This window comes from Dipodomys spectabilis, unplaced genomic scaffold (genome assembly GCF_019054845.1).
Source record: "Dipodomys spectabilis isolate Male_0828 unplaced genomic scaffold, ASM1905484v1 ptg000289l, whole genome shotgun sequence".
NCBI classification, from domain to species: domain Eukaryota; kingdom Metazoa; phylum Chordata; class Mammalia; order Rodentia; family Heteromyidae; genus Dipodomys; species Dipodomys spectabilis.
The window spans coordinates 3,383,126-3,410,981 of record NW_024870966.1 but is presented as its reverse complement, the minus strand read 5'-3'; the positions used below and the strand labels follow the sequence as shown (position 1 = coordinate 3,410,981).

Genomic DNA, 27,856 nt, shown 5'->3' with positions numbered 1-27,856 from the left:
TGTCTCTGTGACCTTTCTCTTCATCTTGTCCTCACAGGGACCTTACAGACTGTCTCTCAGTGGTCCCAGCATTACTGAGGATGATGCTGGGACACAGACAGTCACAGAGCAGCAGAGCTAGGAACCCTAGTTTATTATTCTGATAATAAACCAGCCCTTGCCACTGCACTTAAGTGCGGTGTATGTTACATGCTGGAGACCCTACTTCTACCATGCCACACAAACAAATGAAAACAAATCACTTACGATTTTCAAACCTCAAAAGTTTTGGGTTGAGAAGTAGAAGCTGGTGGGGGAGATTTTCCACTGTTCATATACTTATGAGATTGCATTTATGAACTCCATTTTAATCATAGTAATAAAATGAAATTACTTTTATAAAAATATGCTTTGTATAAATAAAGAAAAGAGGACGCCACCTATAGAAGACACTATCTGAGAGTCACACCCCAGTCGAAGCCATTATCAAACCACAGCTCAGCATCTCTGGGCACCAGGCAGACCAAACTCCACAACTCACCTCATTTCCATCACTTCCCGCCTGCTTTCTTCATATTTATCTTTCCACTCTGAGACCTCTCTCTCCTTGGTGATGACCTAGGATGAAGGAGAAGAAGAGAAGGTTAATTTCAGGCCTGACCAGATCCAGTCAACATCAAATAAGTATGGAATCACAACTTCCTGCACCAAACCCTAATTGTATTCAGAGAACTTCCCTAAGCAGGAAGAAAGAAGCCAGAAACGAGACTTCTCAAGGTCCACTGGGAAGCAGTGCTTCCTGTTGCAATACATGGACAAAGACATTTGTGCTCATGAACAAACCCCACCATTTGCCACACAGCAGCATTCAGTTTTTTTTTGTACCAATACTGGGGACTGAACTCAGGGCCTAGGCATTGTCTCCTCGATGTCTGCTGAAGGTTGGTGCTTTATCATTTTAGCTCCAATTCTGGCTTTTTGGTGGTTAACTAGAGATGATAAGAGTCTCATAAACTTTCCTGCTTGGTCCAGCTTTGAACTGTGATCCTTAGTTCTCAGCCTTCTGAATAGCTGGAATTATAGGCGTGAGCCACTGGCACCTGGCGCCTGTGGCATCCAGAAGACAAAATCTGTCTCTAAAGACACCAGCTCTGTGGGTAAACATGTTATTGATGAGTAGCACAGCCACCAGAGCCACCTCCCCCCACGCCACAAGCCACGGTACCTCTGCTCTGGCAACCTGCAGTGCAGAGTCCAAGTCAGGCTGTGGGAACAGAAGGCCTGCCGGTTTCTCTACCTCAGTGGTCCCGATGCGGGAGTACAAGGCGGTTTTAGAGATGGAGACATCAGCTGGGTGCGCAGACTCTCTCTGTGGAATGGTTTTACATTAAAACAAAACAAACCAGCAGTTAGCTTTAATGGGACGACAAAGGCAAGGGCATTCATCATGTCATGGATCGCATTCATCCTCTCAGCTGCATGGCTTCCAAACAAAGAACACCAGAAGTATGAGAAAATGCAAGGACTAATGAATGGAGCAGTGCCAGGTGCAGTGGAGGGAGATCCATCATTCTGTACCTGACAAAGGGGCTAATGCAGAAGCCCTGGGAGCTGAGTGCGTCTGGTGCCTGCTTATCACTGCCATTTATCAGTCAGAGAGCCACTCGGCACAATGTGTAAGGACTGGAGTTATTATCTAATGGGCTCCACGTCCACGTGAGTCTTGCTGAGGACCAATACTGAATCTAAGTCTAGGTTTACTTAGTTTTGAATAACCCCAGATCTGATTATTTTCCTGAGACTAGATACATTTCAATTTGGGGAGGGGGAGAGGTGACATCTGGGTGGCTCCCTGTGGACAGATGTGATGCACACAGAACTTACATTGCTGTCAACCCTATTGACTCCAACAACCTGAGTTTCTGCATGTCAGAGTTATGCTGGAGTTGGAAGTGATGTTGGCCCTGCCTGTAGGTCTGTTATGCAATGAGGAGCTTGAAAACTGGGTCAATGTCTACACTGAAAATTGTGGGATCAGACCCACAAGTCATTTGGTCCCCTCCCTCCCCTGATGGACATTGGTTTGAGGCCTCTTAGGCCTCAAAGAGGTGAGCAAGGGCCAGCCATCCTTCCTTTCACACAAAATGCTTAAAAACTTGCAGCCCAGTTACAATAGCTATTAGAAGCTTCATCAGCTAGCACAGCCAGGCTTGTCAGCCTAACTCTACCTTGTCAGCCTAACTCTACAGCAAAAGAAACACCAAACCAACCAACCACTCTCAGTCCTATTCATTAACCTCACGGTGCCAACCTCGTGGCTGCCAACGTGACATCCATCTTAGTTGACAGTCCAATTCAGGCTGAGGTGACAGTGGCCAAATGGGCAGAGTGGAACTGCTCGTTTCTTGAGAGATTAGGAAAGCAACTTGAGCAGTGAACAGAACACCACAGTGCAGTAGAGAGGTCAGGAGGCTGAGGGCTGATAAAAGGCAACAGATGAGACTGGAAGGCCAGCAGTCTGGAGAAGGGGTGGACCTGAAGGCCTGTGAGTGGGATGACTATAAAGACAGGAACAGCACGTGTACACACCACAGACTGGGGCAAAGGCCGGGGCAGCGACACGGGCTGGAAAACATAGGCAGAGGTGTAATGAATAGGACTGGTGGTTACTGAGTTAGGGCCTGTTAGTTGTCCACATGCAAAGTGCGCTCAGTAGATTAGCTTGTCCTGGAGCAGAGCCTGTCACCTGGACCTTGCTGTCCCTGCCTGGCCTTGCATCTCTGGATACACTCTGATACGGCTTCCCGCTGAGCGCTCGCTCAGAGCCAGGAGCACGCAATGCAGGCCAACCACACCCCAGCTACTAGCTCAAGTGTCACGTGTCCCTCAATCTTCTTGGCCTCCTGTCCTCCACAGGCCTCTGTTCCTAGGACTCCTGACAGGCACCAGCAAGCAGCTTCCAAATTCAGGAGAAGAAGCGCCACAAGCCACAAGGGACACTTACAGAAGCTCATCTCTGCTGTTTGAGACCGTGTGCATCATTCTACCGATACTAGAAACTTCAAAGAAGTAGCTGGAGAAGTATACCTAGAGATTCAGTCTCAATGCTTAGATGGATTCAGTAGCAGGTTCATCCTCCCAAAAGGACTTACAAAGAAAACAAAATGTTCCTGTCACGATCACATGTGTTCTTTCAAAAATCAGAACAGAAAATTTCAAAATGAAAAACAAAAACACTGGAGCTGCCAGAGTCAGCCTGGTCCTTCTAAAGATGAAAACCCAGAGGATGGGAAAACTTTGGCCTGCAGATCTCAAATGAGATCCAACTCCAACCCCAAACAAGCCATCTCTGATGCACATGAGAAGATTAACTTGTGTCACCTTGAACAGGAGCTACATAGGACCAATGAAGAAAATACTAATCTTCAAGCTGCCTAAAGTCCTTTGTCAAGCAAGGAAAGAAATGAAAAGTAAATAAATAAAACGGAGTGAATTCAAAGCCATAGAACCCTCCAGAACAGTTCACTGTGACTTTTCACCACAGTTATCTGGTATCTTCGACAAGGAGACAAATGGTTTTAGGACTCACATGAATGACTCCTTTTTTTTTTTTTTTTGCCAGTCCTGGGGCTTGAACTCTGCCTGGGCACTGTCCCTGAGCTCCATTTGCTCAAGGCTAGCACTCTACCACCTGAGCCACAGCACCACTTGTTTTTTTCTGTGTATGTGGTACTGAGGAATCGAACCCAGGGCTTCATGAATGCTAGGCAAGCACATTACCACTAAGCCACATTCCCAGCCCACGAACGACTACCTTTATCCACAATCTGCTTGTTCATGAAATTCATGGTGCACAGCCTGGTTTTTCCTTACAACCAAGAGTTGTTTTCAACCGCAATTAAGAGGTTTGTCTCTCGCTGTTATTTTAAGATCAGATATTTTTAGAGTAACCTTTCTTTCTCTCACACAATCCCCCACTTGTTACTGCAGAGAGGCCAAAGAAAGCCAAAGCAATCACAGACTGAAATGTGAAACAGCCTCAGCTCCCAAAGCCCCGACACCTCATCCACACCTTGAGTCTCACGAGCGCCTCTAGACCACTGACGCTCCCTTCATGCCTGCAGCCTTATGTCTGGAGGCTTGCTGGTTTTTTGGCCAGGGATGGATTCTGTCGCCTGCTGGGTTTCGAGTTCTCCTGTGGCCAGTTCCCGACTGCCAGGCTTCAGGGCTGGCACCAAGCAGAATATGTGGCCCCTGAGCAGTGAGAGGTTGATGGCAGGGAATTCAAAGTACAGCTCAGAGGTCAGGAGAGGCACAAAGGGGCTGCCCTGGGCTGTCACCAGAGGGCCCAGGCCAGCTGAGCTAGGGCCACCGGGCAGGGCCTGAGTGTGTCTGGGCCACATGGTCCAGTCCACATAAGAGAATGGCCTTAAGCCAGTGCCGTCTCATTCAAGTCTGACAGTGGATGGCTCTCAAGGCCAGTAACTGCGCGCATCGGGAAGCGCTTGGCCACACCTTTGCCCACTCTGCACAGGGCACCAGCAGAAACCGGCCAGGCCTGACCACTGCATCAACACACAGATGCCTCACTCTAAAACCTAAGCTCCGGAAATGACTACATGTTCTCAAAGCTGGGAAACAAGCAGAAGCCTACGAACTAGCCTTCAGTCATCATCTCGAGTGGCCTCCACACCAGTCGCTGTCCTTTGGACTCCCTGTCCAATGCTGGTAGGAGATGGTGGCTGGGGTGTCTCACTGTGGGAGGGTGATCCTGACCCAACTCCTGTTCAGAGGTTTGTCAGATACAGGCACCTGCCCAGGTGAGCCAGGATGCCTGGAGGGATGGAGACACAGAATTCATGGCCCTCCCCTCGCCAAGGTGCTTCCTGCTAAGACTTGCTCCCATTTGTGTGACCTTGTTTCTAAGTCACCCGATCACCACACAACGTCTCACACACACACAGACTAAACTTTTATCTTCACGCCTCACACCCACAGGAAAGCCAAAGACAGGCTATTCAGGCTCCATCTAGCCTGGGTTAGGGTTAAGACTCAGGACTGCTACACCAAACTCAGAGATCTGGTCCGATTTACTTCCTAGAGATCACAACTGAATCCAGGTCCATCATAAGTGTGTGGGAGAAAGTCCAACAGCCCAGCTCCGAACTCGTCACTTCTAATAGTTCCTAACCAGTCACCAGAGAACCTCTATGTACAGTTTCTAAAGGCTGGCTCAGCTATCAATCCAAGAAGAAACATCCGTGGAAGGAGGCTCTCAGGAGCAGCCAGATTCCCCTCCCCAATTCCCTGCTGCAGGACATCCCACCTATATGATATTCTTTGTTCCGAGTGATTTCATTTTTGTGTCAGCGTCAGTTTAAGGCCGTGCTACAAAGACCTGCAGCTGAATTAAAGGGGCCATCACACAGCTATAAGAGAAAGAAAACCACAGGGGCCCTACTTGTTTGAGGTTAATGGACCATGGTTGGGTTAGCTGGATAGCAAGAGCAACTGTTTAAGGGCTGCAGCCAACAGATCATATATTTTTCCAAAAGCAATACAATGCTACGGTAGACACAAATATTTCTTATCCTCCAAGACTGTTCTTCCTTAACGGGCTATTCCCTTCTGCATGTGTCTGAAATGTATCAGGATGTGGCTTGGTTTGCTTCTCCAGCCCACACTTAGTGGATCCATGTGGCATTTCTTCCTAAATCAAAATCAAGACACAGGTCTGAAAAAAAAAAACAACAATGACTAAGGGGAAGTCAACGATCTGTCTGTTTTCCAGAGACCATCTCTGACACAGTCTCAAAGGGATGGGGTTTCCATGGTATCCCAGAACACTTCCTTCACAACCTACTATGCTACTTACCAGGATGCATTCATTCTGCCCCCTGATTTTCCTGAACAGGAATATGCTATTTATAGTAGCAGAATCTCAGGCAATTCCCTCTGTCTTTAAGCCATTCCACAAGAATATCAAGAACTACATCTAGCAGAGGGGAAATCCACACTGCTTAAGGCTTTCTGAAAATCTCCCTTTCATGGAAATTCAGCTCATGCCACAGGCATGGCAGCAGTATCAAAGACATCAACAAACTGTATTTGTTTTCCCTGTCCTGTCTGAATCCCACAGTTCTCAGTCTGGAGACTCATGGTGGGACTACCCCCTATGTCTGGGAGGGACTTCTGCTGGGCTAGTCCACAGGTGAAACTGCACCCCTTTGAGTGAAACAGCACCTGCTCCTGAACCAAGAAGTGTCTCTCTAGATGATCTGGTACTTGAGATGACGGGCAATGTCGCATTTGGGTACCCCGGTGGCTCTATGTCCTTAGACCAAATGAGATGTGGCTCTGTGTCCCTATGGGAGATGCTGTGAGCATCTGATCACATAAGAAGCAGACATACAATGCTAGCTAACCATAGCTCCATCCTTTATTGTACACCTACTCTGTGCCAGGCTCCAGGCTACTTTCCACAGGTGTGGTCCTTCCCATGGTAAGCCTCTTCTCACAGCTGAACAATCTAGGCTCATCCAAGGCTCAAGGACACAGAACACAAGAGGATTCCAAGGCTATATTCAAAGACCTTGGCTCACTGGCCTTCTGAGAGAAACACACACAGCATCTGCATGCTCTCAGCAGCAACTCATTCAATCTGTTCAGAAAGGTGACCTCAAACCTAAGCAGAAAGAGTTCTACCTGCCCTGTGAATGTCACACTCCACTCACAAAGCAGGGACTACAATCCATAGACCAAAGAGCCTGCTGCCTTCTTTCATTTTGTTTCATTTAAGGGTTCATGCCTATATTCCTAGCTACATAGGAGACTGAGATCTTAGAACCATGGTTTGAAACCAGTCCCTGCAGACAAATCTGAGACAGTTATTTCCAATTTAATAGCAAGAAGCCAAAAATGGACTGTGGCTCAAGAACACCGGCCATGAGCAAAAACACCATGTGACAGAAAGATACCCTGGGCACGAGCCCCAATATTAGAACAAAAACAAAAACAATTCCGTGCCATCTCTGTGTGTGTGTTGTCTGAGGCTGTGGCAGGTGGGGCAGCTGTGACAGGAGCCATTGACCCTGAAAATATGAGGTGTGTTAACTGTGTATCATTTTACCAAAAGGAGGGCAAGCCTCATCTACAGCATGATGTAGCATCTCCAGGGAGGTCTGGCTACTTACTACTGATTCTCAGTCAGGTTACACATGAATTGTTAGAAGTCAGCAGAGTTCCACAGAGAGGCAAATGACATCGTAGGAAAAAAGGCAACCTCAAAGGTAACTTTGTTCTTTCTGTTGAACTAGTATTCGTTAATTGAATCCCTAACTGCTTTGCCATCTTATTCCAGTCTTCTTAAGCGCCCCATCATCCCACACCCTGAGGCTCTGCACTGGTTTCTCTAATCCTCGTCTATGGGACAGGGCAGCACTGCCCTCTGCTCATTCCTTTGCTCTCCAGTTAAGCAGTGTGTATTTATGCAAGAGTTACACTCAGCCCTTTGGAAGTCACACTTGGTCAGACACCACAATGCCCGCCTGGCTGATGGGTTAGCGATGCAGTCCTGGGATCTCGTGGCACACACAGCATTCCCAGGTAGCAGCACAGGGCACTGCAGCGGCAAACAGGTACCTTGGTGTCCTGGCGGCTGCGAGAAGCCAGGGCAATCTGCCTGGCCAGCTTCAGGGCTTCTATCCGCATGATGGCAAACTCTAACTCCTCCTGCCCAAGGGGTTGGGGTGTGAGCAAATTGCAGGGAAATGCGGCAAGACAGACACAATGTATTCCACATCCAAGAAATGAATGTGCCACACAGATGCGCCATGACAGGTACTTGGCAAAAACACACGCTCAGCTTTCTCTCACAACGAACACCTCAGCAGATCATGAAATAAACATTCAATTTCTGTTCTCTTTGTAGTTGTCATGTTTGTTTGTTTAAATGACCCTTGAATGTCTGTCAGAGAGTATCAGCTGATGACAGAAAAAGAAGATTTTTAAAATAGAATCAAAGTGTCAACTACAATCGTATTCTTTGATTTCCTTCCTGTTGTTTCTTATAGAGTTAGCCATCACCCCCCGGGATGGCTGGATATATGTCTCTCACGTGGCTGTTTAACCATCTCTCAAGGCTAGAGCTGAATGCTCGAGTCCAGGGGATATCAGATTAAGTTGTCAAATTTCAAGTACAGGGTAGATAAATCATTTGGGTTCCAGATGTAGGCTGAGTCCAGATGCTATCTCAGTGGGAATCTGAGACTGCTTTGTATATCTAGACAGCCTGGCTGGACGGCGACCGAATGCCTTTGGTTCAGTGCGTGAATCCTACTGCCTTTCAATGCATCTGAAAAATTGACTGTTAGGACCCAATTTCCAAAGCATAACAGAAATGTTCGTTCAATATGTAACTGCACAATTCATACAGCGCTGGCTGAAGTACACCACAGGTGTCAGTGTTTGACGGGAAGATTTTCCATCTGGAACATTCCCAGAGCTTCCTCATGAAGTCCCTGTCTCAGCTTACTTGGCACTTAGGGGTTCATTCTCTACTGAGGTTTTGACAAACTCCCAAAAGGTCACACATGAACTACAAACCTGAAGTTTCTGAGCAAATACTGGGGGGTTCTTTTCTGCTAAGTCAGGTTCCAGATAGTCAAGTGCACCACAGAGAGAGGCAGGATGGGCCAGCCTGCTGAGGAGAGCGTCAGCAGAGGCAAAGGCTCCCTCCGGAGATGTCTGACCGCCGGCAGAGAGGACACAGGAGAAAAATAGAGGAGAGGAGAGTGGTATTGGTTCCAGGCAAGGCCAATGCATCCATGTGATGGAGACCAATGCCTTAACATTTAAGGGAGTATCATTAGCTGCCCATACTTGACTGCGGGCAGCTGGAGATGCGCAGGCCCACCCTTCCCCCAAAGCTGGGTCTTAGGTGCGCGCCCCACCCACAGGCTCCCTTCGCTCTCTAGACTGAAGATGAGAATCAAGTTCAAATTTACTTCACTATTTCAAAAATCCCAATGGGTAACACAACTCCATTAAGGAAATATCTCCAAGTATAAATGTCAGATGAAGAACAATTTTAGTAAAAGTCATCTAAATAAACGGAAAGATGACATAAAAGGGAAAAGTGTCTCCTGGTAGCTAAGAAAGTTCGAAATCAGAAGCCAGCTTTAGAAGGGAACCACGGATGCATGTTTGTGAGATGGACTGACAGCTAGACCTTCGCCTCACTCACTAGCTGCCAGACACAGAGCAGGCAGGTATTCATTCAGTGCTTGTTGCACGAGATAAATGAAATCTCCCACTACAGAACAAAACTAACACCCTGAACCAATGGCTTCAAAACTGGATTAGAGATTCCTAGGAGGGAGGCAAAAGACCTAAAAATAAGATTCACTTTACCTAGAAGGCACAGGGAGAGGGGTGGGTGAGGTCTATGGCCTAGGGCTCTGGGTCCTGCAATCCCTGGCAGGAGCTGGGAAAGGAATGGTCACTGTCCTGGTCTATAAGCAGGAGAACTTTCCTATCACTGACATTAAGGAAAATAAAACAGCTGGGGCCTAAAAGGAAGGTGTTTCCTGATCTACACTTCTGTGCTTGCCACAGAGGCTGAAAAGGTGGAGACTGACTAATCATGGTTCCATGATGTCCAGTCCAGTTCCGAGAGGAGAGGGGTGGAGAACAAGAGGAAACAAATAATCATGGGTAAACAAAGCACTCAAGCACCACAGTGGGTATGAAGGGCCTTCCCTTCACTGTTACGCTGTGGGGTCTCCTCTAAGTCTTGGGGCCAGGGTGGGGTCCTATGGCAGGTGCTAGGTGAGCGATGATGGTACCCAGTGAGCCCAGTCTCATCCCTGGTCATCTCAAGCCTCTCTGCCTCCACTTACAATTCCAATGGCGTCTGATGGGGTGCCCAAGGCCATGGCCTCCAGCTCCTTCTGGGAGGATTTCTCTGGCACCTGCAAATGAGGCTCTTGGTTAGAGGCGAGCCCACACGTGACAGGATGCTGGATCTTTACTGCAGCGTTCACGAGAGCTTCAGTCTCCTCAAAACTTGACCTGAGGAAGCAAAGGACAGCTTCAGGGTCCTCTCTTGGAAAAGCCACTGAAACCAAGCAGAAGCAGTATCCCAAGGGATCCCCACTTCCCAGTCTGCGTCCCCAGGCTAGGTTACCAGCAGCCACCCAATCTCATGGTCCAGCCCCATCCCAAGGCCAACCCATAAGGGAGGGGTAGGGAGGGCACGGATACCACCGGCTAATAGGTAGTTAAGCAGGTAGCCTATTGTTTGGCTGTGTGCTCTGGGGAAAAGACTGGGCATCATGCCTCAGTTTCCTTTCCTATAAGACAACGTACCTTTGGGAAGATGAAATGAGATGTGGGATGCATGTAAAATATCCCACAGTGCCCATCATAGGGTGCTACCACACTTTTTATACTAATACCACTTCACTACCTGGATTCTATTCTCCAGGGTCCCGAGTAAGTGTGAGAAACCAAGGCAAGAGCATTTGCAGCAGCTCAGTAAGAGGATGGTCCCCACCTTATAGCAATGCCCCACACCTCCCCAACCAAATGGGGCCCTGGTCAGAACACCAACCCTGACAGGTACAAGCATGAGCCCCTCGTAAATCATGCTTGTCTTCGTCAGACCAGGCACGTAGAAGCCAGGTGCTTGTGCCTAACACTTGACTGATGGCCTGCTTTTGTGTTCCCTAAATCCCTTAAGAGGTCAGTTTATGACTCTTACTTTATACTTAGGGAAATTGAAGTATATGAGGGTCAAATAACTACCATTAGGTCACAGCCAATAAGAAGTAGAGGTGAAATTTGAGTGGTTATGTTTTTTTTCTCTCTGTGTGTGTTTTGTTCTGTGTGTGTGTGTGTGTGTGTGTGTGTGTGTGTGTGTGTGTGTGTGTGTGTGTGTGTGTGTGTGTGTGTGTGTGTGTGTGTGTGTGTGTGTGTGTGTTGCGCTTGTACAGGGGCTTGAACCAGGGCCTTATGCTGTTGACCTTTTCCCTGCAAGCTGGTACTCTACCACTTGAGCCATACCTTCACTTTGGGCTTTTTACTGGTTAACTAGAGATAAAGAGTCTCATAAACGATTCTGACCAGGTTGGCTTCAAACAGTGATGCTCAGCTCTCAGACTCCTGAGCAGCTAGGATTATTATAGGTTCTGAGTGCTATTCCACATTGGACAAATGCCAGCAGAACACTGTATGTGAATTGTTCAGGCATCTGTGAAAGGATTTCCCCTTCGTCCACAGGGTCTCCAGCAACAGAACCAGGGCACCTGTGTCTGTGTGGCAGAGGATGGAATGGGTCTGCCTGGGTCAGGGTCTGAGTCAGGGTCAGGGTCTGTCTGACTGTGCATGAGTGGAATGAAGTCAGGACAGCAGGGTGAAGACGCTTGGGAGCTAGGGCTCATGGCTGATCTGTAACTCCCTCATTGTCATACCCTGAACAAGGCGTTGGAGAATCTGACATCCGGACGGGAGGAGACTTGACAGGGCTCTCCTGAGACGTGTCAAACATGAGGTACAAGGCCTGCTTCTTCAGGGTGTCATCCTCCTGCTGAGGGAAGAGAGGCTTGCGTCAGCCTGGGCACAGGCATCACCCGGATGAGAATCAAAGCGAGCGTCATCAGTGGGAGCAAATACGTCTTTAGTATTTAGGGAAAACACTTGGTTGCTCTTGAGTGACTGGAGGAGAGGGAGATGTGAGGGCCGGCTGGCAGGGGACAGGGGAAAGAGGGAAAATGGGACCCACTGGGGAATGGAATGCCAGCAAGGCGAGAAGGTCCAGACCGCACCTCCACGTGCAGTCTTCAGCCATCCCACTCATTGGCCATGCTATCAGGGCCCAACAGCATGCGGGCTCTGAGGACCCACAGGGGTTACGGCGAGATCCAGTGCTCACGAGCAAGGGGGAGGCCAGCCTGCTGACGAGCACACCACTAAGGACCAGAAAGAGAACAAAACCTGAGCTGGGTTTGAGAGGACCGGCTCGAAAGGCCTGGACAAAGGTGAGTGTCCAGGTACATTCAGAGCCTGCAGAGACGCTTGGCTGGGCTGGGACATGGATGGGCTTATGGTATGCAGCTAAGGGGAAGGAAGTTAGGTTCACAGGGGCCGAGGCTAGACCCTTTCCAAGGCTTTGAGTGCTGAACTTAGGAACCCAGAGACCCCTCTGCTGCCCTGGTGGGTCCCCAAGGAAGCTGCTATACTGCTCTGAACCAACAAAGAGAAAATTTCTGGACAGTGAAATCCTTCTCTAAGAAATGTAAGCTAATCATCATCATTGTCATCATCATCATCCTCATCCTCCTCCATCATCATCACAACCATTCCTGATTCCTGACCACCTCAGCTCCACTCGAATAGGAAATGATATCCCCCTCAGTACACAGTGTCACATACTGGGGATGCACTGTGACCTCAGGGGCAAGCCACACTCCAGGAAATGTACTGAGGGACAGTGTCAGTGCTCAGTACATTACTCAGGGGCGGTCATTTTAGTCTAGGTCTACCGGGGCTCATTGTCCTGCCTGGCCTGAAGTCCAGGAGTAGCAACTCCAGCATTTAAGATCAACTTACAGCAAGACAAAGAAGAGTGTGACATGTCCATGGCCATTTAGTGCCCCAAACAAGCCCTGCCATGCACCTCAAAGGCTATGAGGACACTGCTGGACAGTAGCACAGAAAGAGGTCATACCCAGACCAAAATGCCAGGCAGCAGCTATAAAGCTGGCAAAGATGGCTGTTGATCATTAGTGACTTAACATGTGAGGAGGGACGGGCAAGGCTTTCTGCCCAAAGAAATACTCAAGTTATTTAAAACAATTAGTCAGCCCTCACAATCCACAGGGAACATCCATCAACTGGTTCCAGGGGACCTCAGATAGCACAACCTGCTGTAAAATGGCCGCATTTGCATATAAGTGGCATGCACCCTTCCTGGGTACTTTAAATCATCTCTAGATTACTTACATTACCCAGGATGTGAACAATACGTAAAAATTTACTACGCAATATATTCATATAGAAAAATAGTAAGTAAATATGTCTATACATGTTTAGTACAGATACAACTTTTTAAAAAGAAAAAAATGTATTTTTCTTTGATGTCACTATTGGGGCTTGAAATCAGAGCCTAGGCATTGTCTCTGAGCTTTTTCACTCAAGGCTGGTACTCTTCCACTTGAACTTCACTTGCAGCTTTTTTGGCGGTTAATTGGAGAAAAGAGTCTCATGGACTTTCCTGCCCATGCTGGCTCTGAGCTGTGATCCTTAGACCCCAGCTAAAGAAAAAATCCACATGAATGAGAAACCCAGGGATGTGGAGGGAAGATTAGAAAACAACTAACACCAAACCCCCACTGTACAGAAGTTCTGACTAGCTCTGGCAGTCTAGGGAAATAATTCTGCAGGAAGCCGGACACTTCTTCTGAAACTGTCAAGTGCTGTGGATTGTACTCAGCCTTCCACGCCCCCCAGCCTCAGTCCCCCACCCCCATGTCCTGTCCCCAGGATGCCGTGGGCACACAGGATGCTCAATCCAGGGTCTGAGTTCCCGGAAACTCTGCATAGGAGAGAAGACCCTGCCTGCACACTCACACCAAAAAGGAGGGAGGCAGGGTTGGAAGAACTTACAGGTAAGGAAGAGCCAATTTTTTCCATATATTCGATTTCATAGGAGCTTCTGTAATCCAACTCTGCGAAAGAAACAGAAAATGAGATCAGAAAGTGAGATCAGGGGATTGGAGGCATGGCTCAAGTGGTAGGGCGCCTGCCAATGAGTGAAAGCATCAGGTACCAAGTCTGAGTCCTGGTCTGAGACAAAAAAATAAAAGCAAGAGAAAGTGAGATCAGATCGGTGCGGGTGGGGGGGCCCTGTGCTTTTTAGAATACCCACGGACCAGGGATTTCTGATATGCCTGACAAGAAGGTACAGTTCAGCTACTTTTCAGTCAGTAAACTTCCTGCTAGGAGGGGCTTCTGCCCCTAGGGCATTGGAGGGCTCCTAAGGAAATGAAGCGACGTGACCATGTAGAGGGCTTGGCTGTGGATGAACCCAAGCCCTCTGCAATGCATTTTTGGATCAGAGCCCACGTGTCAGTTGTCTGGGTAACTTTCAAGTACAGCACGTGGGATGACGCATCAGGTAACGCCTTGGAGATGAACCAGCTCTTTTCCCTCTCTGTGAATTCAGCTCCAGTGCCACTGAGGAAAGGGAAGGTCAGGTAGAGTTCCTGCCGTGTTACTGGTAAGAGAAGCTTTTGAGAATTAGCTGGACATTTCCCCAAATTCTTCCAGTTGCCTACAAGCTGGTCCAAATCAAGCTCTCAAATGCAAAGACCTGTAAAGTCTGATTAGGCAGAGAAATGATGTTCTTCAGTTGATTACTAACTTCAGGCGTAAGCGAAAAATTCCAGACACTGACCAGGGAGTAGAAATCCCACCTTCTGGTTCAGGTAGTGGGAAGGTTTGACAAAGAAATCAGCTTTATGGTTTCACTGAACTCCCTGTCCAGTACACAAACTGAGCCCCTACTGTATGCCTCCCCCTACCCTGGGCATCATGCATAGGTGGTGGGTGAGCCCGAGAGGGCATCGGTCCTTGAAGAAGCTGAATCTGGAGTTACCAGATTGTGTACTTAAAAAAAGATGGCCCTAGGGTGGTCACACAGGTCCCCTCTCTGCCCACCCCTCCCCCCGGTACACAGCTGTATCAACTCCTCCTTCACATCCACCAGAGGCAGCCATCTCTGTTTTTAATGGTGACCATCATCCCTGTCACATGACATGTATTTTTCTAGAGGTTTTTGAGTTTTGTGCTGCTGGGGATGGAAGTCAAAGCTACTCAGGGTCTCTTGGAGCAGAAGCAGATGAGGCCCTGAGGCTGGGAAGCCCAATGGTTCCTCAGCTCTTCCTTTCTAGGGAGCAACAGAGGTTGGGTTTTCTCCTACAGCATCATGTATGCGTGAGAGAAGGGTGTCCAGCAAATAAACATACTCATTTGTTACTGTCAATCTGAGGGGGTTTTGGTTTTGGTTTTTGTCAGTTGTCGGGCTTGAACTCAAGGCCTGGGTGCTGTCCCTGAGCCTCTTTGTACTCAAGGCTAGTGCTCTACCACTTGAGCTACAGTGCCACTTCTGGTTTTTGAGTGATGAATTGGAGATAAGAATCTCATGGGAACTTTTCTGCCTGGGCTGGATTCCAACTGCAATCCTCAAATCTCAGCTTCTAGAGTAGCTACAATTATAGGTGTGAGGCACCCGGCACCCAACTTTAATTTGAGCTTTTGATCAGAGGGAGATGATCAGAATCACCACAGGGAGTGAATAACATAGAACCCACATGGCATTGCAATCTTGCTCAACTGATTTCACTTTTTGAAATAGACACCTTGACACAATTCACTGCTCATGTACATCCAGAATAGGAGCCATGACCCAACCTTCGTCCTACAGATGTACGCCAGAAGCCCCAGGCCCGACTCACATAGACGGCAGTGAGAGGGAGTCACAGCTGTTATGTCAGGCAGACCCAGTTCTCCGCAGAGAACTCACCCAGAGGCTGAACAGCACCCAGCCTCTCTTCACGGTTAAGTGAGGAGCTGCAGGAATCCACCTCAGAGCTTGGAGGAGGAAATTAAATCATGCATATGAGATGGCAGATTTGGCTTCACCATCCTCGCCCATAGAACTGGTATGCCAATGTTATAATGAACAGGTGTTCAAACAGTAATTATTTTTTTCTAACCCAACATTTCCTCTTCTCTTGGTTAGGTGACTTCTTTGTAAGAAAGTCTCAGATCACAGCTGGAGTCCTCCACTGAGTCAGCCTGAAGATCGCATCACCACTCCTGGGAACATATCTGGTGTCTCTGAACTTAAAGTTACTAAGGGAGTAAGAGGGATGACCCACTAAGAGGACTCTGCATCCAGCTTCATATCCGGGTTTACTACAGAGATGGCCGTCAGTGCTTCCTGAAACTGGAATTGAAGCTCAAAATTGCCTCACAGCTAAACTTAATAGTTGTCACCTCCCAAATTTTGACAATTATTTTCTAAGGAGGAACATTTAACAGAGGTTTGTTTTGTCAGTCATAAGGCTTGAACTCAGGGCATGGACACTGTTCCTACCACTTTGAGCCATGGTATCACTTCTGTGGTATGAGTCTCATGAACTTTTCCTGCCCAGGCTGGCTTCGAAACCATGATCCTCAGATCTCAGCCTCCTTAGTAGCTAGAATTACAAGCATGAGCCACCAGCATCCAGCACACACTTTGGTTTCAAACTTACATATTGACCTATTAGTTAAAAGTCTGCAAAAACAATGAACATTTACATCTCTGAACAAGTGAACTGTTTGTTTTTAGTACACCACAAAGACACAGATGCTGTCACTGAATGAAGCAACTGTTAACTTAAAAAGTACTATTGGGGTTTTGTATTTTCTATGGAAAAAAAGTGCATATATTTAATCCCTATTGTTTAGTCACACACACACGCATATACACACATCAAAATTGTGCATTTTAATTCATTCTTAGCTACAATGTGAAGCTCAGGTGGGTTTCTAATATTCACAAGTTTCTTAGCCAGCTAGAGATGTGAATTAGAAGGAAGCTGCAGGTACTAACAAAATAGCAAGTCCAGTGCTTGTGCCCCATGTCCTTGCTGCTTCTGGGACACAAACCTTCTCTCAGTCTTCGATACTCACGCAGGTGACTGATGCCTGTTACAAAGAGCAAATCCACACTAAGATGGTCACCTCCTTGATGTTGTATTTCCTTTATCTCAAGACTATCTTTAGCTCCCATGATCTCCAGAGCACTTGGGGACAGAAGGAGAAGGAGACAAGAGCTCCTGCCTTCAAGAAACCCAGTTTAGCAGCAAACCAAGAAATGCTTGCACGCATATCTTCAGCATGGCATTATGCCCAAGCTCAGGCCAAGTGCCAAAGGCAAGCAGAACGGGCAGTGGACACTCAGAGAAGGGATGGGAACCAGTAACCTCAACAGAGCAAGGCGTGTCCCGGGGAATAGAGATATGGTGCAGGTGAGGCTCATGACTCAGACAGGTGCAGAGGAAGGCAAGGGTGAAGGGGAGACTGAGGCTTGATCCTAATACTTGTGGTGTCAGCCCAGGGTGAGATAGTCACTTTGAAGGCCCCAAACCCAAGCCAAAGGACCAACTTGATAGCTAAGCAAATGGCTCTGTTTTGTGGGAAGTAAGAGGTCCCAATGTCCTCCAAGCACATCACCTCATTATAAACAGAAAAGATAAGCAGAAGATCCAGAGTTCTGAGAGACCTATTTCCACTATGAACTACAACTTACACAAATGCTAACCGGTACCATTCTGAGGCAGCATTCCAGGTTCCTACCATCACCAGCACCTCCATGACACCACTGCCTCATCCCAAGGGGGAGAGGAGGGTTGTCTAATGATACTCTTGGTCCCTTAGTACCAGCAAGGAAGGGGAGACAGGATGACCTTCCTAACAGGAATTTCCACTTGGGCTTTGCTGGTGTTGTTTGTTTTGTGGTGGGGATCAAACTCAGGACCCTGCACTTGCTAGGCGACCATTCTACCACTTGAGTCAATCTTTCTGCTCTTTTGTTTGCTTGTTTTTCAGAGGGATCTCATATTAACACTGGCTGGCTGGACACTGGACCATGATCTTTCTATCTCTGTCTCCTGAGTAGCGGGGATTATAGGTGTGTATTACCATTCCTGGTCCCTGATTTCTACTTTAAAAAAATTATTAGAGACCAAAATCCTGGAAAAGTCAAAATGATAACAAAGTCAGAGTTGAAATGCTAGCTAGGACTAGGTTCATCAGCCTCACAAGGAAGAGGAGGAGGAAAAGCACTGAGGATTGGGGACATAGGACATCAGCCTGGGAAGAACAGACCCATCCCTCCTGACTCAGGTTCATGTCTCAAGAGCTTGCCCAGGAAGACAGGAAATATGAAAGTCAATACACAGACAGATGTGGGTGTCAGCCCCAGTCTACAAGAATTCATCTCGTTTCCCCCAAAGAGCCAGACAGAAAGTAGAAAGGAGGCACACAGGAAGGAGGTAGCCAGATAAGCTATCTGGCTAAGGAAATCCTTCTAAGGAAATCAAGTCCTCATTAGCAAACCTGGGGTGAACCTTTGGCATGGGGCTTGCTTGAAAGATATGGCCATATTTTCTGACCATCTCATGGGGGGGTAGGGACAATGGTGGCACCAAGAGACCCCCCGGGCAGGTCTCTGCCCTACACGCTGAGCAAGGAGCAGAACACTCAGTCCCAGGACCTGGACTCGAGGCTACCAGGCTGGTACTTAGCAGGCATTGCGGGGTCAAGGGGCAGCCTTAGCTTCCAGTTACCTGCGCAGTGTCTCTCCTGGCCTTGCTCTCTCTAAGGGCAGTATGATCCGAGGTAGGGTAGGGGTCCAGCTGGCCACCCAGTTGCTTACCCTCCGTGGGTGAGTTGAATTTGGTCTCATTTACGAAGGTAGACAGATCTGAGGGCTGCGGGAAGTCCTGCTTGTCGGCCTCCAGGTCCACCGTCATGCACGTCCACTTCTGACTGGTGACCGCCAGCTTCTCCTCATCAGTCGCATGGACCACTGCAGAGATCACTGGGGGGGCTTCTGGGGTGGAGTCCGGAGTGGAGTCCTGTAAGGAACCGGAAAACCGTCTCTCCTCTCCTTCAGAGTGTCAGTCAGAAGCAGTACCCATACAACCCATGTGTCTGAAGCCCAATTAACCAGGCCAGGTCCCTGTCAGAATCCTGCACCCACTATCCTCAGAAGCTTCTGCTGCTAATGGCCCTTCAAGGAAACCCATTCCTTCCTCTATGAATCTTCTTTTCTGGTGTCTGGTTTCAGGGACTAACTTTGAGTTACAAAACAACAAAAAAACCAAAACAACAGAATTTTTGAGTCTGGGTTATCCAAGATATTCCTGCCAGCTTTCTTCTTCTAACTGCTGCATTAAGCTCATTCTGGCCTCAAATATGGAAATGTCAGTATCACGCGGCAATCCCCATGCCAGTCCCTGGGAGGAGAAGGGGGGTCTCACTGTCATTCCAAAGGTCAGCATGGAGCTGCAAAGGGGAACCCAGAGGTTAAGGCAGAACTTGTGACTAGCCCAAAGCCCCCTATTCCTGGTGCAGAGGCCTCCGTCATTCCCACAGTTCCAGCCCTAGCCAGGATCTGTGGCTTTACGGGTTTAGGTCTGGAAAGATGGACCGTTTGCTTCTTTCTGACCCAGGAACAGTGTGGTAAACCTGCCTGAGGCCCACCTTCCTTAGTCTAAAAGGAGGGAAGGAAAAACTGATATGAACTTAGCAGATCAACCACCAATTCATGCAAATAATCTAGTGTCCCCTTCTTCAGAGGACACGGTTTCTTCATCTTTCCACTCTGGTAGAATAATTCGGTGACCTTAACACATATTCAGACTTTTCACCTTCTCATTGTTTTCATTGATCTTTAAAGGTTTTCTCAACTTGACAAAAGTAAGTTCTCCGAAAGTTAAATGGATAAAATGAACCAGAATGGTCTTTCCTATAGAATTCAGCCATTTTGGGCTGGGACAAACGGGAGGAGAATCACAGAAGGGGTAACAATGATCAAGACACACTATAGTCATAAACTGACATGTTGAATCAAACCCCTTTGGACAACTACTTAAAGATAATAATAAAGAATCCAATGATCCTGCTCCTTTCTCATCTTTGGCAAAGTGAAGGGATGAAAGGAATCTTCGTGGGAATTCCTCTAAGCGGAGGCAGCAGGGCCTTGGAGATACACCAGCAAGAGCAGGAAGGCAGACTCTGTGACAGCGATCAAACCTAGAAGCCTGGCTGTGGTAGCTGCCCAGGTAAGCTACAAAACCAGAAACATCAAAAGAACAGGTACCTGTGATGGTGGATCTGAGAGAGGACACCGTTTTGGCGACTTTTTCACCCTAAATGTGTCACTGGAAACAAAATGGAAAGTATAAACACATAGTAATGAGCAATACAGGCTGCAACCACAGCCTGTGCCCAGACCACTCCCACCTGCCCATCCTAACACCAGCAACACTGTTCACGCCAACAATTCATTCTGACGTCTTAACAGATGTTATTTTTGCCCCCAAGGGAAGAATCCATTAAGCTAACAATCATTAAAGAGATGCCATTTTGGAGAGCTGACCCAGAAAATGACAATTTTAATTCGAATTTTAATTCCATGTTCTTATTTTACCAAGCAAAAATTTCTCGGTGAGATTAATGTTTCTCAATTCTTTCAGGAATGTCTGAGCCAACTAAGGTTGGAGGAGAGGCTCCTGACACCAATCAACAGCACCCAATTCTCACATTGGGGCAGCCACCCACTCCCAATGAGCCAAAAGGGCTCATTGGGAGAAAGAGAAAGTGCTGGAAGAATCTTCCAGAACATAGGAGTTCCTGTGCTCTGATGGGTTCTATGATTTTAAGCATGGTAAGATTTTGTATGTCTATTTTCCTAATCATGACCAAAGTCAAGACACATAGACATTTTCTCCTTTTCTTTCTTCTTCCTTTAGATAGTTGGGGAGGGGGGCATTAGATAGTGGGCAAGGAGTGGCATTAGATAGTTGGGGAGGGCACGTCCCAGCAGCCCCCAGAGAAAGGGTTGCCTTCAATAGCAGCGTTAGGTCCATTGTGCGGTCAGGAGTCATGTCCACGGTCAACATGCAGACCCTCTCCACCCCACAGAGGGGCCCTTTGCTCTGGTCTCCATCCCCACCCTGGTAGGGTCTGACTCCCAGCCACGCAAGGGGGAGGTGGCCTTCACCTTAAATCCTGCCACCCTCCCTCCTCTGCTTTCCACATGAACTGAATTGACAAATCTGCCATTCCCCCTCCCCCTCCCCCCCTGAGGTTCCTTCCTTGTGTTCTCTCAAACAAAACACTCCAACAATGGCATTTGATCATGGAAAGAAAATTAGGAATGATTGCTTTATAGCATTTATGGCATTCGCTATACAAATAGTACCATCACAGCTCAAAGCATGTATTTATGCATGCATATAAATATATAACTAACTGTGTGTTCTGCAGTTACTAAATGACTTGGAATTACTAAAGAAATCCCCCAGGGCAGAAAAGCGCTTGAGACTCTGTGGGATCCCGGAGCTGTCTGACACCAGGTTCAGAACAAATTCCCATGGAAGGGCACTTGTTTTCAGAGCCCTGAGGGTCTCAAGAGTTCTCCCACCAGGGGGCAGAGCAGCAGAAGCACACAGGCAGCCGGCTACACTGACACCTAGCATGGATTTAAGTTCAGTGACAAAGGATGTAGGCCAGGGCAGCCTGGAGATGGCTAGTAGCGTGAGCTCCACTCTGAGCTGACCCTGCATTTCAAGGGGTTCCCATGCACCCCAACGCACAATGACCCCAATGGTTTGTTTCACACAGCCTCAGCACTCTGCCCGGGATTTCTGGGTGGTTAAAGTGAAGCCATGGTGCTACTGAAAGCAATCACTCGCCAGCCCGACTTAGAATGACAGAGAGAAATGGAGTAAAAAAAAAAAGTCCAGGTTTTTAAATGAAGAGGTCCAAATGCGAAAGAGGGGAAAGTTTCCAATGCTGACAGGCAGGCAGCCGTTAGATAATCGTGTCCTCACAGACATGCAGCCTCGCTCACACTCACCACAATTAACAGGAAAGTAACCTCTGCTACTGGAGGGCCCTGGGCCCTGACATTCCCAGGCTTAGCACAGAAACACAGAAGCAGCAGCAGCAGCCACAGAAAGGGAACTTTAAAAAAAGAAAGATTGCAAGCAGAAACAAAAGACAGAAAAGAAATGGAGCATAGGAGGCAGATTACATTAAATTTACTTACAACAGAGAACACACAGACATCATATCTTCAACCATCCTAAGACGAAAAGACAAAGAAAAAGAGAGACAGACAGGAGGAACTGACAAAAAGATAAATCTGCAGAGCTAGGTCTAGCCACGTAGGACCTGGCAGCATCCACGGCAGGCTGCTGAGGGGCCACAGCGGACCTTAGGGATGGGCTTCCTCTCTGGGTATTGGTCATCCAGTTGTTGACCTGTTAAAAGTTTTGTCACCCCGGGGTAAGTTCTTCCAAGTCACCATACCCATCTGTTTTATGATGAGTCTACTGAGGTGTGAGGCCAAGCTTCCCTGGTCTGTGTTAGCTGTGGCCATCCAAGAGGAATGGCTTTGGGGGCACAATGTCACCAGGCTCCCTCAAAGGAGGAAGCTACCAGGTATCCATTCTTACACCAAGACACAGTTTTGCAGTGTCAGTATTTCCAATTTCTATTCCGGTCATATTCCAACCAAGGTCCTACAGTATCTCTAGGATCGCTTGGCTGGGAAACAGATCTAAGCCCACCATTTTGGGCCACAATGGCCTCCTGGCCACCACCAGCTGATAGTGGGGTGACCCGAGGCCCAAGCCCTTCTCAGGAAGCCTGGGCCGTTCTCAGATGTTTAATGTGAGGGGGAAACCCAGATTGCAGGCAAATGGGTCTCCCCATCTCATCTGTGCAGGTAAATATGGAAGGGCCAACAATGTGACCCGTTTGTCACTGCTCTAGGAGACAAGTCCTGTCAATCTTGTTAAATTGTAGTTGCTGTCTCCAAGAAGTGACCGCACTACATATGGTCTCCTAAGATGGGACCTACAGTCATCCAAGCCAGAGTAGGATCCAGGGAGGCAGCTGGGAGGCTCTAGCACACGGAACTGAGTAAGGTACTAATCTGAACGCTTATCTGCAAAAGATGGCCAGAGAGAGGGAAGAAGACAAGGAGGCATCTCTTTTTGTTGTTGTTGTTGGCTGTGGGGCCTGAACTCTGGGCCTGGGAGATGCCCTCAGCTTTTCAGCTCAAGACTAGTATTCTACCACTTGAGCCACAGTGCCACTTCCAGCCTTTTCTGCTTATGTGGTGCTGAGGAATTGAACCCAGGGCCTCATGCACACAAGGCAAGTACTCTACCACTGAGCCACCTTCTCAGCCCCCAAAGGGAGCATCTCTTATAGGCTGGTCAGGGCAGCAAAAGTATCTTTCTGTCATGTGCCCCCAGAGCCTACTAAGTTACTGTGTTGGACTCTTGGGCTAAATCTTATTAATGGCAGAATCAAATGCTATTTAACAGGGTATATAATATACAGGATATATATCCTGATTTCTCCAAAAGGCAATGTACACATAGCCAGGGAAAAGGGTCAGTCACCAATGGCCTGGGTCTCTCGTGATCGCTCCCTTCTTGCAGGGCCTCCCACTCTCACCAAGAATAGAAAGTTAGATCTCTGGCTGACCATAAAAACTTTAGACCAGCTCGCACCCATGGCTCACGCCTGTAATCCTAAGCTACTCAGGAGGCTGAGATCTGAGGGTCACAGTTCAAGGCCAGAAAAGTCTTCTCTCTCATTAACCACTCAAAAAATGGAAGTGGCACTGTGGCTCAAAGTGGTAGAGCCTTGAGCAAAAGAACTCAGGGACAGAGCCAAGGCCTTGATTTCAAGCCCAATGACCAATCAAATAAAAACAAAGCAAACAAAACAAAACCTTAGACCACTCACTGAGGCAAAAAGAATAAATCAAATCAAATCCAGGACTCCTGACTCCACAGGGGATTCTTAGCAAACAGTCACCACTATGGCCACAGAGAGGAAACATGGTGGAATTACAGCAATGGGGGGGGGGGGGGGGGCAGCTGAAGGCTAGCCAGGCACAGACCCAGGGTCACAGCCACGTGCACCCCAGCTCTATCCTCCCCACCTCCACCCTTTTGAACTTACGTCTTCAGGGGCGTTTTCTTCTTCTTGGCGGGCTTGTTCAGTCCGTCCCCGTCCATTCCATTGGCTTCCATGGCACTAGCTGGGATCTCAAAGGAGGCCGGGGATTTGGAAGGGGAGCCGGGGGTCTTAAAGGGGTCAAGGGACTCATCACAGGCGTCGGGGTCAAAGGTGTATGATTGTTGGGGCAGTTTGGGAGACTCCTGCATTTTTGAGGTGGATGAGAAAGGGTTGAAATTGGGGTCATCCCACTTGTCGATGTCAAAGGTATAGGTGCCTTTGGCAATGGGGATGTCGTTGGGGTCGGCGGGGGATCGCGTGGGCGAGGCGGGAGTGGTGTCAACTTTCTCGGGGGTCTTCTTCACCTTTGGCCTCCTTAGGGGCATCTTGACAACTGGCTTCTTGCCTAGCTTTTTGGTGGGAGGGGGGTTTTCCTGCTGGCTGTCCTCAGAATAGTCAAACTCCAGCCTCACCGAGAGCCCTTTGGCTGGGGGGTCCTCCTGCTCCCCACTGTCCGATGGGGCTACCTCCCCCTCCTCGGGGGCCGTGGAAAGAGGCACCGTTTTCCTCCCAACAGGGGGTGAGTTCTGCACTCTGCCGCCACCCGAGGCTGGGGGCCCCACGTCCTCCACAGCCTCTGGCTCTGGAGGACAGGTGGCCTGAGGCACGGTGGGGGGTTCTGGGGGCGTCTCCTCCAACACAGTGGATCCAGAAGCTTCTGCAGTGGATGGCTCCGTCTTTGACTCGGAGGCCGGGTGCTCCTCGCTGGGGATGGGCCTCTCCTCGGCCAGCTCTTGCTGGCTCTCCTTCACCGGCGGGGTTTCCGTGGGCTTCTTGGTGGTCTGCTTCTTTTTTAAGGAAGGTGGCCGTGGTTTTTTAGTTCGCTTAAGGGTACTGGAGGCGCTGCTGGACCCCGTGCTGCACCCATCTGGGACGAGGGCCACGGCCTCGGGGCTGCCTGGGCAGGTGGCACCGTCAAAGTCGCCGGCTTGCAGGCTGAGCGAGCGGGACAGCGTGGACTTGGAGGGCGGCGTGGATTCGGTAGACTTCCTCCGCGTGCTCACCTTGCACTCCTGTCCCTTACAATCTGAGGCGCAAGGCTCCGAGCTTTGCAAGTCATCCACCAGCTCGATGCTGTCAAAGTCCAGGTTGTAAGTCCCACTGCTGGCTATGGGCTTGTCTTCATCGAAGACGGCAGAGGAGGAGTGTGGAGGTCGGAAAGGGCTTCCTTCCACCGAGTCACCACGCGGGCCATCGGGGACCGTGACTGGCTCAGAAACGCATCCTGAGGAAAGAGAGACAAAGCCATCACTTGAAGATACTCAACATGTGGGAGCATTTGTCATCTTGTACCAGATCTTCACCCTCCACAGAAGAGGCTGACCAACTCTAGGCCTTCGGCCCCCTAGGCTCAGCCACAGGTACCTGGCTTGGGTACAGACCTTGGTTCTATCTGCTATCACACCCTGGGCAGATGAGGGCAGATCAAGGAGCAACTGCAATGCCTCATTCAAAACACATTTACTAAGCCAGGATGATGCCTGTAATCCTAGCTACTCAGGAGGCTGAGATCTGAGGACTGTGGTTCACAAAGTCTTCAGGATTCTCTCTCTAAAAATAGCCAGCAAAGTAACTGAACTGGAGCCATGGTCTAAGTGGTAGAACAACAGCCTAGCAAGCAAGCTGAAAGAATACAAGGCCTGGACAGCCTGGTACCAGCATTCAATCAATCAATAAGGCATTTAAAAATTGCCAAGTGCCTGATGCAGACTAGTGATCAGGTTGGGGAATCAACTATGAAACAAAGTAGAAACAGTCTCTGCCTTCCCAGAAGGTCACATTCCTCAGAAAGAAATCAAAGAAGAAACAAGCATATGATAACAGAGAGGTCCAGATGATAATACACACTAAGGAGAAAAACAAAATCAGGATAGGTGAGCTGCAATCTTAGATAACACCACCATTTGGGCAAAGACCAGAAACAAGGTAGACATATGCCAGTTTTGCTGGGAAGAAAGCATCCTACACAAAAGGAACGGCTAGTGTGAAGGCCCTAGGGCAGGAGTACACACACACCCTGGCCCCCTGGTATATTACAGAAATTTTTTTTTAAAGCCTGTGTGACTGAAGAAAGGGAGATGATCAAGAAAGGAAAACAGAACTAAGGCAAGTAAAACATGGTACGCCTTTGATAGATATTCGCTATTACCACAGCCACGCCTGCTCTTCCTGAGAACCTGCCAGAGCCTTCACATGGCATCTTCCAGGCAACTAAGCAAGACTGCGCTTGCCTCTCACCACCCCTAGACATCACCTGGAACCTCTCCTGCCAGTCTTGCCCACCTAGTCTTGTCTCTTGTCTAGTCTCACTCCTCTATCAGGCTTCCTCCAGTCTTTCCTGCCTCCTCAGCCACTGCCAACACGAAAGCTGCTTCTCTTTTCCCTACGCTACACAAGCTTCAAATGTTGGCCCAATGATGCCCCCCTCTGCTGTTCCCTAGGGATTGCCAGCCCTGGCCCTGGCGTGGCCACTTTGGGTTGTTTGTACTAGGGTGGCACTTTGTATGCTCTTATGGGTGCCAAGCTGTTCCAAGCAGCCAAAGAACATGGTTTGCCAGAAAGCTGAAAACATGTCAATGGAAAAAAGAGGGCAAAAAGGCCAGGCACTTGTGGCTCACTGGTGTAATCCTAGCTATTCTGGAGGCTGAGATCTGAGTATCACAGTTTGAAGCCAGCCCCAGCAGGAAAATCCATGACTACAAAAAAAAAAAAAAACAAGCTGGAAGTGGAGCTGGTTCAAATGATAGAGCATTAATTAGCCTTGAGGGAAAAAAAAAATCTCAAGGACAGGAAGGCCAGGGATGCTGAGGAGGACCAGGGATGCTGAGGAGGACCAGGGATCCTGAGGAGGACCAGAGATCCTGAGACCAGGGATGCTCTCAGTAGGCCCCTGCAGGTGGGAAGAGCCTCCACCCTTCCATCATTTCCAAAGCAAGGCCCACCACAGCCAACCTTCCCTCTGTCAAGCCTCTGAGGCCTTCAAATGTCAGCAGTTTTCTCTGCATCATCAACCATCAGCAGATATTTGGCTCAACCATCTGCTCATTGCTTTGGCCAGAAGAAATGTCTCCCTGCCCACTTAACATGTCTTTGCTATTTGGAACCGACACTCCCTAATGAAATCAGACAGTATCAAACCCACTTGTCCTGTGGTCTCTTCACCTCAGTCTTCGGGTCATTTTAGGACCGTCTGTTCTTCATCATGCAGAACCGGCCTGTTCAATGCAGCCTGCTTCAAGGCCTACTAGAGGCAGTAGCACCTCCCACTCCAGTGATGACCATCAAAAGCAACTCCAGACATTGCCACATGGGGGTGGGGAGACAGACCGTCCTGGCGAGAGTGGCTACCTCACTGGTGTGGTTGCTGAGCGAGTTGCCCTATAGGGTCGGACCATGGAGGGCTGGGAAGAGCCCTTCACTGTGAGAGCTCACGGCCATGTACCACCCTGAGTGTCTAAAAAGAGCAAATGTGGTCCAGCTGGGTCCTCAAAGCCCACACAAACCTGTATGATCATTCATTCATACATTCCACAAATAATCCTAGTCCTTCTGTGGCCGTTGGATAGGCCATGACCTCAGAGGCAATGCAGAAGAAGAACCGTTCATGTCACCAAGTCCTCCACCGCATGCGCCTGCCAGCGCAGGTCTCAGTGAGGTGGAGCTGGCCTGGAAAACAGCACCATATACCCCAGCTCTCACTTCTGACTCAGTCCGAGACCAAGGCAGCTCCACAGCTCATTTTGTGAAATCCTGGTCCACTCACGAGCCTCAGCCTGGGTGCCATCAACAGCACAACTGCTTTTCCAACTCTGGAGTCGCAGTTCTGCAGGCTCAGGCTCAAGATGGAGGTGTCAGCAGGTTTGGCGTCTCCTGAGGTTTCTCTTTGGCTGCTGATGGGGCCTTTGCTGTCCTCAGATGACCTGGACTCTTCCTGGGCTGTGTCCACCACCAGCTGAGATGATCAAGGCTAGCATGCCCTGCCTGGGGCTTCTCCTTG

At 48.7% G+C, this 27,856-nt stretch overlaps 1 protein-coding gene across 3 annotated transcripts in view; it reads right to left on the bottom strand.

Annotated features, from left to right (window-relative positions):
* The window catches only part of Tacc2 (transforming acidic coiled-coil containing protein 2), a 126,515-nt gene that overhangs the window by 11,033 nt on the left and 87,626 nt on the right, over positions 1 to 27,856 (bottom strand). For 2 of the 3 annotated variants that reach the window (XM_042701419.1, XM_042701420.1), the window contains 8 exons: positions 23,803 to 25,084; positions 19,916 to 19,976; positions 18,467 to 18,668; positions 13,645 to 13,706; positions 11,451 to 11,566; positions 9,879 to 10,050; positions 1,205 to 1,348; positions 521 to 597 (listed from right to left, as the gene is read on the bottom strand). In XM_042701419.1, the coding sequence (XP_042557353.1) occupies positions 521 to 597; positions 1,205 to 1,348; positions 9,879 to 10,050; positions 11,451 to 11,566; positions 13,645 to 13,706; positions 18,467 to 18,668; positions 19,916 to 19,976; positions 23,803 to 25,084 (2,116 nt within the window). Of the gene's footprint in view, positions 1 to 520; positions 598 to 1,204; positions 1,349 to 7,620; positions 7,711 to 8,583; positions 8,725 to 9,878; positions 10,051 to 11,450; positions 11,567 to 13,644; positions 13,707 to 18,466; positions 18,669 to 19,915; positions 19,977 to 23,802; positions 25,085 to 27,856 lie in introns of all 3 variants that reach the window. The other variant, XM_042701421.1, reaches the window with a different exon arrangement.